This window comes from Rattus norvegicus, chromosome 11, assembly GCF_036323735.1.
Source record: "Rattus norvegicus strain BN/NHsdMcwi chromosome 11, GRCr8, whole genome shotgun sequence".
Classification (NCBI taxonomy): Eukaryota; Metazoa; Chordata; class Mammalia; order Rodentia; family Muridae; genus Rattus; species Rattus norvegicus.
This window is the reverse complement of record NC_086029.1, coordinates 47455986-47470299: the sequence shown is the minus strand read 5'-3', so window position 1 is coordinate 47470299 and position 14314 is coordinate 47455986. Positions and strand designations below refer to the sequence as shown.

At 42.3% G+C, this 14314-nt stretch overlaps 1 protein-coding gene across 8 annotated transcripts in view; it reads right to left on the bottom strand.

Annotated features, from left to right (window-relative positions):
• The window catches only part of Dyrk1a (dual specificity tyrosine phosphorylation regulated kinase 1A), a 118210-nt gene that overhangs the window by 8734 nt on the left and 95162 nt on the right, over positions 1-14314 (bottom strand). For all 8 annotated transcript variants that reach the window (XM_039088026.2, XM_039088031.2, XM_063270304.1 and 5 more), the window contains 5 exons: positions 13255-13541; positions 11920-12066; positions 9068-9208; positions 1393-1699; positions 273-397 (listed from right to left, as the gene is read on the bottom strand). In XM_039088026.2, coding sequence (XP_038943954.1) covers positions 273-397; positions 1393-1699; positions 9068-9208; positions 11920-12066; positions 13255-13541 — 1007 coding nt within the window. The remainder of the gene's footprint in view (positions 1-272; positions 398-1392; positions 1700-9067; positions 9209-11919; positions 12067-13254; positions 13542-14314) is intronic.

The window sequence follows — 14314 nt, the reverse complement described above, 5'->3', positions numbered from 1 at the left end:
AGTGGAGGGACAGTGGAGGACACCTGGGAGGACAGTGGAGGGACAGTGGAGGGACAGTGGAGGGACAGTGGAGGACACCTGGGAGGACAGTGGAGAGCGTGTTTACCCAATGTGTGCTCTCACTCCTAACAAGGAGCGGAGTTTTATTTGCTAAGCAGTAAGGACACTCCATGCCTTTAGAACGAAGGACACACACATAGTCACCCTGACAGCCCATGGCAGCTCATACAGCCAAAGCTAGTGGGGTCGTGGCAGGAGCCTGGGACGCTCACCTGGGGACTATGTGTCTCACAGTCCATGGCCTGGACAGCAGCAGCGAAGTGCCCGCCACTGTGCCGATGCTGGTGCGTCGGATCCGACCTGGCTCTCCCACTGTTGCTCGTTCCCGAGGATCCACCTTTAACATCAGGACACGGAATAACTTGTGAGTTTAAAGCTAATTCTGCTCAAGTTAGTATCTAAGACTGCCGTTACTGTCACTCAGGGTAAAAAGGACATTCAGGTAAGAGTCCTTGCTCTGCAAGTGCTTGGACCTGTGTGTGGGTCTCCAGCATTCATATAAAAACCTGGCCTGAATGAACCCCAGGACTTGGGGAAGGGGGTGCCACTCCCAAGAACTCACTGGCCAGGCAGCCTGGATACAACAGCAGGACTCTGGTGCAGTGGGACTCCTATTTCCAAGTAATAAGGAAGACACACAGTGTCATGCCCCTACATGTGACCTTAGGTGTGTACATATGCACACATACGTGCATGTACTACACAGCACATATGCAGATACACAAAACTTTCAAGCTACGGTATTAACTTGAAATATACCACAAAGCTACTGGAATATTAGATGTCTTCCTACATCACCTGTTATACAGCCAGGTTCTCCTCAGAAAAGCAAAAATTCAAGGACAGAGTCCATTTAAATGGACATTCAAGTCCATTTACTTGGCTATAAGTAGCTTTGTTGCTACCTGTCAGGCAGATAGTGATCACGTGCTCATTTAACAGTTAATTTGCTACTAACTATACAGCCGGGCAGGTGTATACAGAGACTGAATTAAGAGACACACACAGAACAGATTAAAGTAAAACAATCCCTTGCTACCCATTTACAAAATTCAAATTCAAACAATTAGTTTATAATAAATACTCTGAAAGAATCCCACACTGGAACTGGGCCTTAAATCCCAGCCTCAGAAGGCAGAGGCAGGAGGATCTCTGTGAGTTCAAGGCCAGAATGGTCTACAAAGGAAAGTCCAGGATAGCCAAGGCTACAGAGAGGAACCCTAGCTCAAAAAACCTAAAGAGAAAGGAAACACCCCTGCCCCCAGCAAACAGAAAGCTACAAACAGCCCGCTGTGTGCACCCCCACCCCCACCCCACCCCCACCCCGCTGACCTGAGCTGGAGGAGGTGCTGGAGGTGGTGCCTGAAGACTGGGACTGCTCCATGGCAGGGCTGGTGGACACACTGTTGCTTGTGTTTGTACCTTCATCAGCTGTTTTCTTGAAAAAACTGTGCTGCAGGGCATAATAAGGTTGAATCCGAGTTTTGGGGTCATAATCAAGCATCCTTAAAATGAGGTCTTTGAACTTCAAGTAGTCAGCTACAGTGTGACCTGACTCCCCAGCACGCCGCCCGCCAGGTCCTCCTGTTTCCACTCCAAGAATATTATGAAGTTTACGGGTTCCTGGTGGTTTGTACTCCTGTAGAGAAGAGAGAACAAAAACTTGTCTCTAAGTTTGGTAGGAGATGTAACATTTACATGATCTACTCCAAATATACAAGGCTTTGTGAAGAAAGACCATTATTGAAATAGCTAGATCCCCCACCCCCAGCCCACCTAACACCCATGCTCAGTATGGTTTTAAGAGCAAAACCAAAGACAAGGCATATCAGAGCGGAGCTCAGCAGCCCCGCCCTCTGGCCCCGCCCGAAGCCAGGTTTCTAAAGCTGCTTCACTCAGGAGCATGGCTCCTGCTTTCAAGGCTGTGAGACAAGCAAGCAAAGACAGAGCAAGACACAGAAATCCACAAATCTCCAACCATGATGGCTTCCACAGAGCAGGGCAGAATGGGTTCTGACCTGCTTCACTCTCTAAGTAATGTGTGTTTTGAGACAGGGTCTTACTGTGTAGTCTTGGTTGACTTGCAGCTCAGTACACATAGAACAGGTTAGGTTGAAACTCATGGGGGTCTGCCTGCCTCTGCCTCCCAAATGCTGCAACTGGAATTAAAGTGCCCATCACAATGCCAGGTTTGCTCTGCACCAAAGAACATGCTGCACTGCCTCCCTAAAGGTGGCTCAGTAAAGCTGTGCATGTCACTCAAAGTAGAGGGATCAGTCCACCCAAACCTACTCAGACAGAGAAAAGCTGACTGCTCCTTTTCTTTTACAAAATGGTTCATGAGCTGCTTAACCACAGGATGGCATTTACTGATACTCATCAGTAACAGGGAACAATGTCGTCTTCCACCTTTCTACAAACGCTAAGTAGATGCTAACTGCTGTTTAAAGTCAGGAAACAGGACAAATCACAGTTGTACATGTTCAGCAAGTGTCCTTATACTGACCACATCCCAGCCCCAAAGAGCTGCTATCAGGTTACAAGAGTCCTGTAAGGGGAGAAGGGGCCACCTTGCCAGACCCAAGCAAGGGTAACTCAGCCTTGATCTGACAAGGCATTAACAGCCACTCAGGGAAGGCAGCAAAGGCGCTAGGACAATGCCTGGGCTGCTAGTGAGTGGCAGTGTGTCCAGAGCTTGAGAGCCTCCTTCAGTTGTAAGCAAACAATGCTTGAAGGAGCCTCCTCAGATGGTAATAAACCTGAGTCACACACTAAACACCCACACTCAGACCTTTCTGACAGTACAAGAGACGTGTCTGCTTCTCATGGAAATGACACAAGTCAGCCATCCTCAAATACAGAAAAACTGAAACTTTTTTAAAAGGTTTTTTTAAAAAAATTACAGAAACAAATAACAGAGTCTATAATTTAGTGGGGAAAATGAGTCAACAATCCGTGCTGACAAATGGCCCGGCGTTTCCCAGGCAGGGAACTAGCAGGCAGGGAACTTTAGTAATAAATGTGTAAGGTATATAGTTTAATAGAAGATAGGCAACATGCATGAATAGATGGGATTTCAGAAAAGGAGAAACTGTAAAAAATAAGGACAAATATGAATTTTTAAAGTAAAATACTAAGTGGAGACCCTGCTTTACATTTGCGTGTTGTGACCAAGCAGCCCCAGTGTCACTTTCTCCTTTCTTTAGACAGGTCTCTTACTGGCCTGGAACCTCAGGGTGTCTCCATCTTGCCTGCCCCTAGCCCCCACTGGGATGACAAAAGTACCAAAAATACATCCTCCATTTAGGTGGATTTTAAGGAGTGGCCCATGACATGTATTTCTCCAGCCTGCTGAACACTTCCAACAGCAGAATAGATTTGGAATGTTAGGGAGCCAAGGTGAAAAAAAAAGTGACCAAAAAACAGAGCAAAAATATTAACCAAATTCAAAACATAAGAGCACGGTAGGTGCTACTGCACGCCCCTCTGAAGCCTGAGGATCTCAGGGCAACACTGAGCATGGCAGAACATGCATCCACGGAACTAGACAACTAGAAGGAAGACTGGTCAGGATAACCATTTGATAACACCTGAGGTGCTACAAAAGGCACAGTTCACAAACCCAAGGATTTCAACACCCTCTGAGAGTACACACAAAACAAATCAAAGAGCACAAATGCATAATAACCAAGTATAAAGATAACCTGTTCAAGCACCCTGAAGGGAAAGGAAAACCACATCACAATAAATAGTGCCAAGAACAAACACTGACTTTCCTCACACTGCACCTAAGAAAGAGGCAGACCATCTTTCTTGGGCGTGCTAATCTAGCATTCTGACCCGTGAAGACAGTTTAAGAACAGACAGCGATTAGCTGTATCCCGAGGCAGCAGATGCTCCAATCATAAGCACAAGCTGCGCACTGAAAAAGCTGGGCACAGGCGGGACACGGATACAAGATGGCAGCAAGGGCTCCTCACCCAGTGTGCCTACAGCACTTCCCTTTCCTTGAGGTAAACAGTCGATGTGTTCTAAGGATTCTAAGACATGCAGAAGTGATGTTTACATACAAGCACTCAAGAGCTAGAAGGGAGTTATAACATACAAGGGATAAAGCGTAGGTATCTAAGGGCAACCTGACATAAAGATGCATATTGTGAGACAACACTGAACACTATACACACAACTGAGAAGTCAGCTGAGAAAACAAGTCTCCAGAGCACTCAGCAGCTCCAAACTCAACAAGAAGGAGAAACAGACAAACTAAATGAAAGACAAACCTTAAACCCACTGCTCTGAATGAAATAAATATTCACTGTAAAAAGGAGCAGATGTTAAAACAAGTCCTGCCTATATGTTGCATATAAGTCATGCTTGATGAGAAAGGTTTAAAGTTGAGGAGTTTCATGTGTGCAACCATCACGCACGCATGCACGCACACACGCATGCAAATTGTCAGGATAAAAAACCTGCCGGGGCAGGGCACTAACACACATACAGGACATTTCATGACAATATAAGCATCAGTTCATCAGAAATCACAACAAAACTACCAACAAACCTTTAAAAACCATGACACAACTAAAGACAACTGCAACATAACTACGGCCTGTAATGGTTCAAAGTGATCTGACCGTGCGTTGAATACTTGGTCCCTAGCATAGCTCAGACTGGAGAGGCAGAAGAGCCTCCAGGAGGCAGACAGAGCTAAGATGGGGGCAGCGCACTGGGGAGGCCCAGCCTCAGCTGCATGCCTGCCTCTGCTTCCTGGTTAGCAAATCCACGAGCAAACAGCCTCAGCTCAAACAGGCAGTGAACTACCTCTGCCTGAAGAACTGAGGTAGTGCTCCTAGACTGTGCACTGAAGAAAAGCCATACTCCACGAAGTTGCTTCCTGCCAGGCATTAGTGACAAGAAAAGTAACTAGTACATCACTGAAGGTTAAAATGCCCCTCGGATGTTGACAGAGAAAAGAAAGAAAGAAAGACAGACAGACAGACAGACACACACACACCCCTCCGTTATCAGATACGCATGAAAAGAATCACCAAGACAGAGTCCATTCTAGACTGTAAAACCAGACTCTACATAATTTAAATAAATGAAATCACATTTGGAAAACACGGTGCTATTTAAGTAGAGATGAATTAAGATATCTAGAAAATTCTCAAATATTTTGAAATAACGGAACAAGATTCAAGATAATTGTTAAAAAAAAAAACAAATTACAGGCTACATCAGGAACACCACTACTACATATGAGAATACCACTCTTACCAGACCAGCATTTAACTCAGTGCTACATGAAATGCCAGGACCAAGTGTGCTTTTATCACAGATCAGGATAAAATATTGCATGTCTATTAAAAAATCCACTCTTTAATGAGTGGCGGGAGCAAGGATCACATGACCATCATCTCTGCAGGTGGGGGAAGGCTCACAGAAAGTCTGTGTCACTGCAGCTCCAGCAGGGCTTTGACACGTGAGTGGAGGAGGCTGTAGGACACTAACATGTGCTGCTAGGTTACAGACAGCGCAGGAAGAGTCACACTTGCCAACACAGAAGGTGCCTTGGTTTAACAGAAAAGTATGAAATCAGATCTCTACAGACAGGCAGTTGTCAACCAGCGATGTTCAACACTGCCCCTACACATTACGGCAAGCTCACAAACAATGCTAAACACACATGGGCCTGGCAATTCTCAGACACCGTCACTAGAAAAAAGATGAGTGGTGTTCTTTCTAGCCTTAATCAATTAGACTCTAATTAGATATAAACAAAAAAAGTTCATTGACAGATAATAAATCCCTGTATAGTCAATGAAATACCATGAAGCAGTAAAACAAATTAGGTCCTGGGGTGCAAATTAGGTCCCAGATGCTGTTGTATCAATAAATAAATGGGATGCTTGACAGCAGCACCACGGCCTGCACTAGTCAGCTGAGGGGAGGGGCCAAGGGTGGAGTCCCAGATGAAACAAAGAACAGAGCTGGGCAGCGGCAGCAGCAGCTACTCTCTGCTTCCTGACTGTAAAGACAAAGACAGTCACATCTTGGTCCTCCTGCAGCACACTGTGGTCCACAAGCACCTTGTGGACCACAGTGTGCTGCACCTACAAAATGCAAACCACGAATCCCTTCTCGTCTGTAAGCTGCTTTTGTCAGGTGCCTTGTTGCAGTGAAAAGATAAACATTTGACAGTGGTAACACCAGAGATTACAGTTCTTAAGAAGTGCAGCTGGTGATCACATCCACTTGCAAGAGAAATCAGACAAACAGAACAGAGTAGGAAAGGAAGGCCGAGCTCGTGGAGATACTCTGTATCTTGTGTTAGGTAGTGAGTGCAAAGTGAACACATATGTCTGAGTACTTAGTAACGTAGTAGAAATGTTTGAGTAGATTTAGCAGGACTGGCCTTGCTGAACAAAGTACATAATTGGGGCCAGGCTTCAAGGCTAAAGCCACACGCCATTCCTGGTGTGTGCTTGTTTGCTATCTATCTATCTATCTATCTATCTATCTATCTATCTATCTATCTATCTATCTATCATCTATCTATCATCTATCTACCTATCTATTAATCTATCTATTATCTATCTATCTATCTATCTATCTATCTATCTATCTATCTATCTATCTATCTATCTATCTCTGCTCCAGCCACCATTTTCTGCCATCTGCTGCCATGCTGTCCCAGTCATTACTGACAAAAATTCTCTGGAAACTTAAACCCAAACTAACCTTCCTTTTAATAAGGTGCTTTTGGCCATGGTGTTTTTAATCATAACAATAAAAAAATATATATTCCATTAAAACTTTGAATATGAAGGCTAGGAGAGATTTCTCAGCAGTTAAGAGCACTGACTGCTCTTCCAAAGGCAACCTCAGCAACCGCTTGGTAGCTCACAACCATCTGTAATGAGATCTGATACCCCCTTCTGGTGTGTAAAAAAGTAAATATTTTTTTAAAAGCTTTGAATACAGGCTTCTGAAATATGGAAAATTAAAACTTCTAAGAAAATAAACTGCACGGTCAATGACAATGTCTGCATTTTTTTTGTATCTCTGTCCATACAGCGTGATCAGCTAAGTGAAGATTTTTTTTTTTGCTGCAAATTTTAGTTTTGCTAAAAGAGAAATGTCAGTCACCAAGCTCAACTACAGGAAATCTCACTGAACTAAAAGTTAATTAATAGGTAGTGAGTATATGCTAAAAGGAAAAAGACCTACTGATTTCTGAAATGCCCCCAATAACCAATAAACAGTAATAATTATAGCTCGATTTGGTTTCCCTCTGAAAAGACAGAGATGTGGAAAACTGACCAGATGAATGTTCATGTAAAAGGAGGGACAACTTAGACTTAAAGACAAAATGGAAACCTACTATTCTACAGAGAGACTTCATAAAGCAGCTCGCATCCCTCAATGCTAATTCAGATTGGCAGACACTACCTGGAACACTAGTGAAGAAACCTGAGAATTTTCCACTGAGCTTTGGTTCAACAGGAAAATGGGCCACGACTGAGAGACTCAGGGTGTCAGTTAGGTTCCTCAACAGACTATTATCTGCCTAGACTTGGAGAGGGTTGGAGACACCAGTATGCCTCATTTCAATACTGAATCAGTAAATGTCACAACTTGTACATAGGACTATAGTCACAGGTATAATTAGGAACTGGAAACTGTGTGGCCTACAATTACAGGGAGTAATGTAGAAGACAAGAAGTTACAAAGCAGGTATTAAGGAGGTAATGACTGTGCGTAAGTCTCCAAGAGCTGGGCCATGGCTCACTCACGTGGAGGTTCTTGCCTAGCTAGCACCTCAGCCACACAGCAAGTTTAAAACCAACCTGGGCTACACAAGACTCTGTTACAAAACAAACAAAAAGATCAAAGCAAAACAAGTAGGGTTGAAGAGATGTCTTGATGGTTAAATGCATGTGCAGCTCTCCGAGAGAACCAGAGTTGGGTTTCCAGCATGCATACTGGATAGTTAACATATTACTCCAGTCCCCAGGGAATCCGATGCCCCCTTGTGGTCTCTTCAGGCATGCACATATGTATATACAGACACACACATAACAAATAAATCTTTAGGGAAAAAAAGCAAAACAAGAATCTTTAGACATGAAAAGACTCTACAACTAAGTAAATGTGAATTAAAGCAAAGAAACGGCAACTCCAGTTCCCTGAAATGGTAGCAGCATCACTAAAATACAAGATAAAATAACTAAAGGGAAAAACTCTTAAATATTGAAAATGCATAAGTATAACCATAAGGTAACATATATGTGCCAAAACTCTAATTATGTTATTTGTATATTCTTTTTATTTAGTAAAGCCCAGACTATACCAGAGGATGTCTGGCAAATTACAGAGACATAAAATCAAGATGCAAATTTTGCATCATTTACTCTAATAAATTAATACAATTGGGCGTCTAGAAATAGTCCTTGAATCTATCCCTGCATTAGAAGATGCAAACCTCCCGCTACCTTGGTCACTGAGCAAGGAATCTGAAATCGTCAGAAGACTCTATCATTGACTTATATCCTTAAAAAAGTACTGTGAACTGCTTAAACTTAAAAATCATCTTTTCTACTTAGAAAATCTTACAACTGACTATAATTATAATGTCTGTCCACAGCTGTGGCCTCACTCCCATGTATGAGCTGTGAGGCGTACTGATTCAGTATTTTTTATCCTGGCTTCCTTTATCAGCTGCCTCCAAACACGGGAAGACAGTAGTCTGCTTGTTTTTAGCGAAACCCAAACAACCCTGACCATTAAGCAAACACTGGCTTATGTGCAGTCAGCTCAACTATAGTCAACCTTTGAACAAAATCCTTTCTTATAATTGTTAAGTCTAATACAGTTGTCAAGAAAATTCAAAGGAGCTATAAACAAACAGCTCTGATGAGGAAGAAAGAGAGAAAGGGGCAGAGAAGGGGAGGAAGAAAGAGCGAAAGGAAGTCCCCTTCAAGAACAAATGTGCCCCCACTTATACCCGTTTTCCATCTTTGGTCTTCTTTAAGCTCCAAGTGCCATCAGGCAACTTCTCAAAGAACTTTCTTGCTTTCGGTGCTTGGTCAAGAATATGAGCAGGTGGGATGCCCAAGACTTCCACTATTTTATTCATCTGATCCACCTGTATTAAAAACAAAAACAAAACCTGTAATTTCAACTGTACATTCGTTCACTTCTGTTTGTCAATTCTTTCCTAGATACAGTGCACATATCCTGTGTAAGGTTCTGTTGTGGACCCTGAGGATGGATATACACTGTGGACCCTGAGGATGGATACACTGTGGACCCTGAGGATGGGTACACTGTGGACCCTGAGGATGGATATACTGTGGACCCTGAGGATGGATATACTGTGGACCCTGAGGATGGATACACTGTGGACCCTGAGGATGGATGCACTGTGAACACTGAGGATGGATACACTGTGGACCCTGAGGATGGATACACTGTGGACCCTGAGGATGGGTACACTGTGGACCCTGAGGATGGATATACTGTGGACCCTGAGGATGGATACACTGTGGACCCTGAGGATGGATACACTGTGGACCCTGAGGATGGATGCACTGTGAACACTGAGGATGGATACACTGTGGACCTGAGGATGGATACACTGTGGACCCTGAGGATGGATACACTGTGGACCCTGAGGATGGATACACTGTGGACCCTGAGGATGGATACACTGTGGACCCTGAGGATGGATATACACTGTAGACATTGAAGATATACTAAAACCAACAGATAAAATACATTTTTGCCCTCATATTTTGCACACTCAACAGAAGCGAAGGCAGATAATCAACAAGTAAGAATACAAATCTACGGTGTACCTCAGGATCTCAAATACAACAGAAAACACTGAGATAGAACAGAAGGATATTTAAGTGTCAATTTTTGAAGTTTTAAATAACCAATAAAAATATCTTACTAACTTAAACATTAATTAAATTATTGTTTAAGTAAAGACTAGGCTAGAAACCATGCTTACTGACAGAATACAGCAGAGTAAATAGAGGAAGAGCCTGTTTTAGAAGAGGCTAAGTACATAGTCAAGCCTCCTCAAGAAACTAGTTCTGAGCAGGATCAGCCCAGCCCAGCCCAGCCCCTACCTATGGATGCACAACTCCATAGGTGCTGAAATTTCTTATACAAAATTAATATCTGCATATAATTTGTGTATATTTTCTCACACTTTAGATCTTCTCTGGGTTCCTTATAATTACAAATACTAGAAAAAGTCATTACATTGTACTGTTTAGAAAATCCTTACACAGGGAAAGGATCAGAATATGTTCAGGACAGGTGAAATTCCCACTATGCTGGACTAGGTTACACCAGTAACAGTTACACCATGGTTCACGTAACCAAAAGGCTGTATCTCAACATCAAGATGTGACTAATCTCAAGTACAACTACACTCAATCAGATATCTGTATTCTACTATTTCACAGATAAATTCTAAAAACAAAAGATTTGCCTGGAGTAGTTTTTTGACCAATCACTTCTCTACCTATACATATGTAATTCCTTAATTTTAGTTGAATTGAAAGATATTTATTAAAAATATTTTTGGTTGAACTGAAAGATGAAGAACCTGAAGGGGGCAGAGAGACCACAAAAACTGAGTCTCCGTGCATGGAAGATAAGAAGGGCTAGGGAAGGCTGCGCAGGCGGCACAAAGGCTCCATGGAAAGCGGACTTGAGAGCAGTGTGCAGTGCCGCCTGGGGGCCAGCACTTCAAGACAAGAAGAACACGTGTAAAGGACCAGGCAGGCAGGGTTGTGGCTGATGTTGGAGCCGCAGAAAGAGTCAGGGGAAGGGTACAGAGGAGGCGAGGCGCTGCAGAGATCCCTACACAAAGGGAAGAGGAGAATGTCAAATGCAAAAGAGGACTTTTGGCTCTGACAACGAGAAAATTGGGAAGTCACTGGATTCTCAGATGATCCTAATACTGTTTAATCCCAAGGAAGTTACCAATTATAAGATACAATTACTTAAATTCGAATAACAAATTTGGAAGCTGCTTCCAACCAGTTCATGAGCTGAAATTAAGTTAAATATAGACAAGAAGACGGCAATGGAGATGGTGTGTATCTATTAGTTATTTGAAAGACTGAGTTTGAGGACCACTTGAGTAACATGACAAGATCTAAACTTAACAAAAATAAGAACATCCGGTGTTAAGTCATCTGGCCTTTCTTTTTCTCATTTATAACTCAAAATTTAGATTAAGATCCTCAATGATCAACTTCTCTATGAAAAGCAAACAGAGTTCTACAAATAAGTAATTTAAGCATAAGTAAAAGCTCCGCTGCCAGCAGGGGTGATCAGTTCCCTTTACTCTTCCAGCTCGGCCTCACCTTCAGAATCCCTCAGGAACAAAGAAGCCTGCAGATGCATGGTCTCTAACCTACAGCTCCAGAATCTTGGTGTATCTCCAACAGCTCAGACAGCTCCTACCAACTGACTGTCCTGTGCACTGCTCTTGAAGTTCTAAATTCCAGTCTCCAGGTTTTAATCAGGATTCACACCATTGGTCAGGGTGGCCTCACCATTTAGTTAAGCTTTCTGTTATTGTACTTAAACCTGCAAAATGTCTACGAAATGCCACTTTCTGGTTAATTTACCATTCTCCTTCATTGACATATGAACTATCTTATACTAGTTCAGAACTCTGATCTACTATTATATAACTGATAAAGAGTTAAAATTACAAGAATGTAAGATAAGATCAACTGAGCTGAGATGCAAACGACACCCGCCTTTCTATGAGGACATGAGGTGACGCTGTCACTACAGAACACAAGTGTGAGTCAACCCTTCACATACCTCATTGGCACCACTGAACAGAGGCTCTCCAGTGTGCATTTCAACCAAGATACATCCAAGGGACCACATGTCGATAGCAAGGTCATAAGGCATTCCCAGTAGCACCTCTGGAGACCGATAGAAGCGACTCTGAATATACTGGTATATCTGAAACATATTTCAAAGTAGTATTAATTTGATATGTCTTGTTTATAGTTATAGTCAATACTGGATTAAGAAAACTACTCACAGCAACAGAAAAGTTCAATACCACACCATAAACATGATCAAATAACTAAATATTTCAAAGGAATAACCAAACAAAAAGTTGGCTGAGAATTCAACCCCTTTCATTAGAGAAACGGTGAACCAAGTCATCACCCTGCATGCTCTGGGGCACATCGTAGAGGTAGACAGCAGCATGGGTTATGATCTGAGTCCTAACAAAGACCAAGACTACAATACAAATACTCTAGTCTGAAACATTTTAGACACAGGTTGTTCAAACTACACTATGTTTAGGAGAGTTTCTAGGTGAAGGAAGTCACCTGACTACTTTTAAGTCGAGCAGATTTTAAACCAAATCCCTGAGGGCCCTCTCCCATGCACATGCCTGTCTTCCTGCCACTTTTTGACTCTGACCCAGTGCTCTGACCTCATCTGTCTCCGTGGATCTTGGAAACAGTTCCCATGTAATACCAATACACGTTAGCAATTAAAAACTTAACGGCTGAAAAGGGTAAGTTATCTCAGTTTGTCTAGACAGAGATAATAGTGTTTGATATCAGGATTGAACATATGATCTGCTTTCCTGAACCAGAAATATTAAATCACAGTAGACAACAGTGTGAAGAAAAACAATTCTGATATGTTGAATCTGTATCAATCTAACTTAGCAGGGTAAGCTTATTTATCAAAACAAATAGACACACCCCCTATGCTGTTTCTACACAGTTCCATGACAACCAAAACCACGTTTGTGTGTACTCCTTGGTGTTTAAGGATTTAGTCAAGATCCTAGTTTAAGTTAGAATTACTCAACTTTTATATTAAAAGCTCCACTTGGGAGCTATAAATCACCTAATATTTAATTCCTTTATCTCTTTTTTTTCTTTAAAAATGTTTAGCACTAAACATAATTTTAAATACCCACTTTAAAAAAAATCATCCTCCAATTCAAGCATTGATACTTTAAACAGACATCAGCAGGATGTGAAGCATATACTACACATTCAAGGTAAATAACCATCCTCCAGTTGCCTCCAAACTGGAAACACATTATTCACAGCAGTTTAAATAGCTACACTGTCCCTCCTAACTCTACTGTTAAGGCACAAGTCCTAAAGTAATACTTACCCTCTGCCCCAACTGACAAGAGCTGCCAAAGTCAACAATCTTGATTGCACTTCGTTTGGGGTTACACAGAAGGATGTTCTCCGGCTTTAAGTCACAGTGAATGATACTAAGTTCTGGAGTCGCAAGGAAAAGCAATGCTGTGCACATCTGTTGTGCAAACTTTCGTGTCAGGTTCAAAGAGACCCCTCGGAAGTTGGTGTTCCTCAACAAATCATAGAGATTATAGGACAGCATTTCAAACACTAGACAGAGATGGTTCCGAAACATAAAGTGGCGTTTCAAATGCACTGAAAGAGAAGACAAGATTTCACTTGAGTTATACACACTGCTAAGATGAGAGCTGCCATATACTTGGTTTTCCGTCCCTGGTACTTTACCACCCAGGACAGAGTGCAAAGTGGGTTAGACTGGAAATCAGCCCCTAAAAGTAACTGCCTGCTCGTCTGTTAATTAAGAAGATCTAAACCATTCTTCCTAGGTTGATGAAGTGCAATGTCTGTCAAAGAAATGCATAAGGTAGACCTGAGTGGTGACACACACCTTTAATCCCAGCACTTGGGAGACAGAGGCAGATGGATCTCTTGAGTTTGAGACTAGCCTGGTCTACAGAGAGAGTTCCAGAACAGCCAGGATACACTGGGAAACCCTTGTCTCAGAAAACCAAACGAAACAAAACAAAAAAACAACAAACAAACAAACAAAAACCCATAAAGTAACAAAGTACCACCTCATAAACCCCATCTGCTAAGACTCTGATTTCTGACACCACTGCATTTAACAGTCCTCTCTACTGGCTTTGATAGATAAATCTGTGTTTAACAGTATCTTCACCAATAACTGGCTACTGCCTACATACAGCAGCATATTTCTGTGTTTTAGAAAAATATAACAAGTATACCTAGAAATTAGGCAGACTTGGTGAAGACTATGTTCTTGGGAACCCATAACTTATGTATTTATTATGTTCAGTGAATTGAGAAAAGAAAAACCTTAAAAGTTTTGGAAAACTTATGAAGGCCAGGTAAGCCACCGGAAAGAAGTGACAAGTGGACCTCAGTCA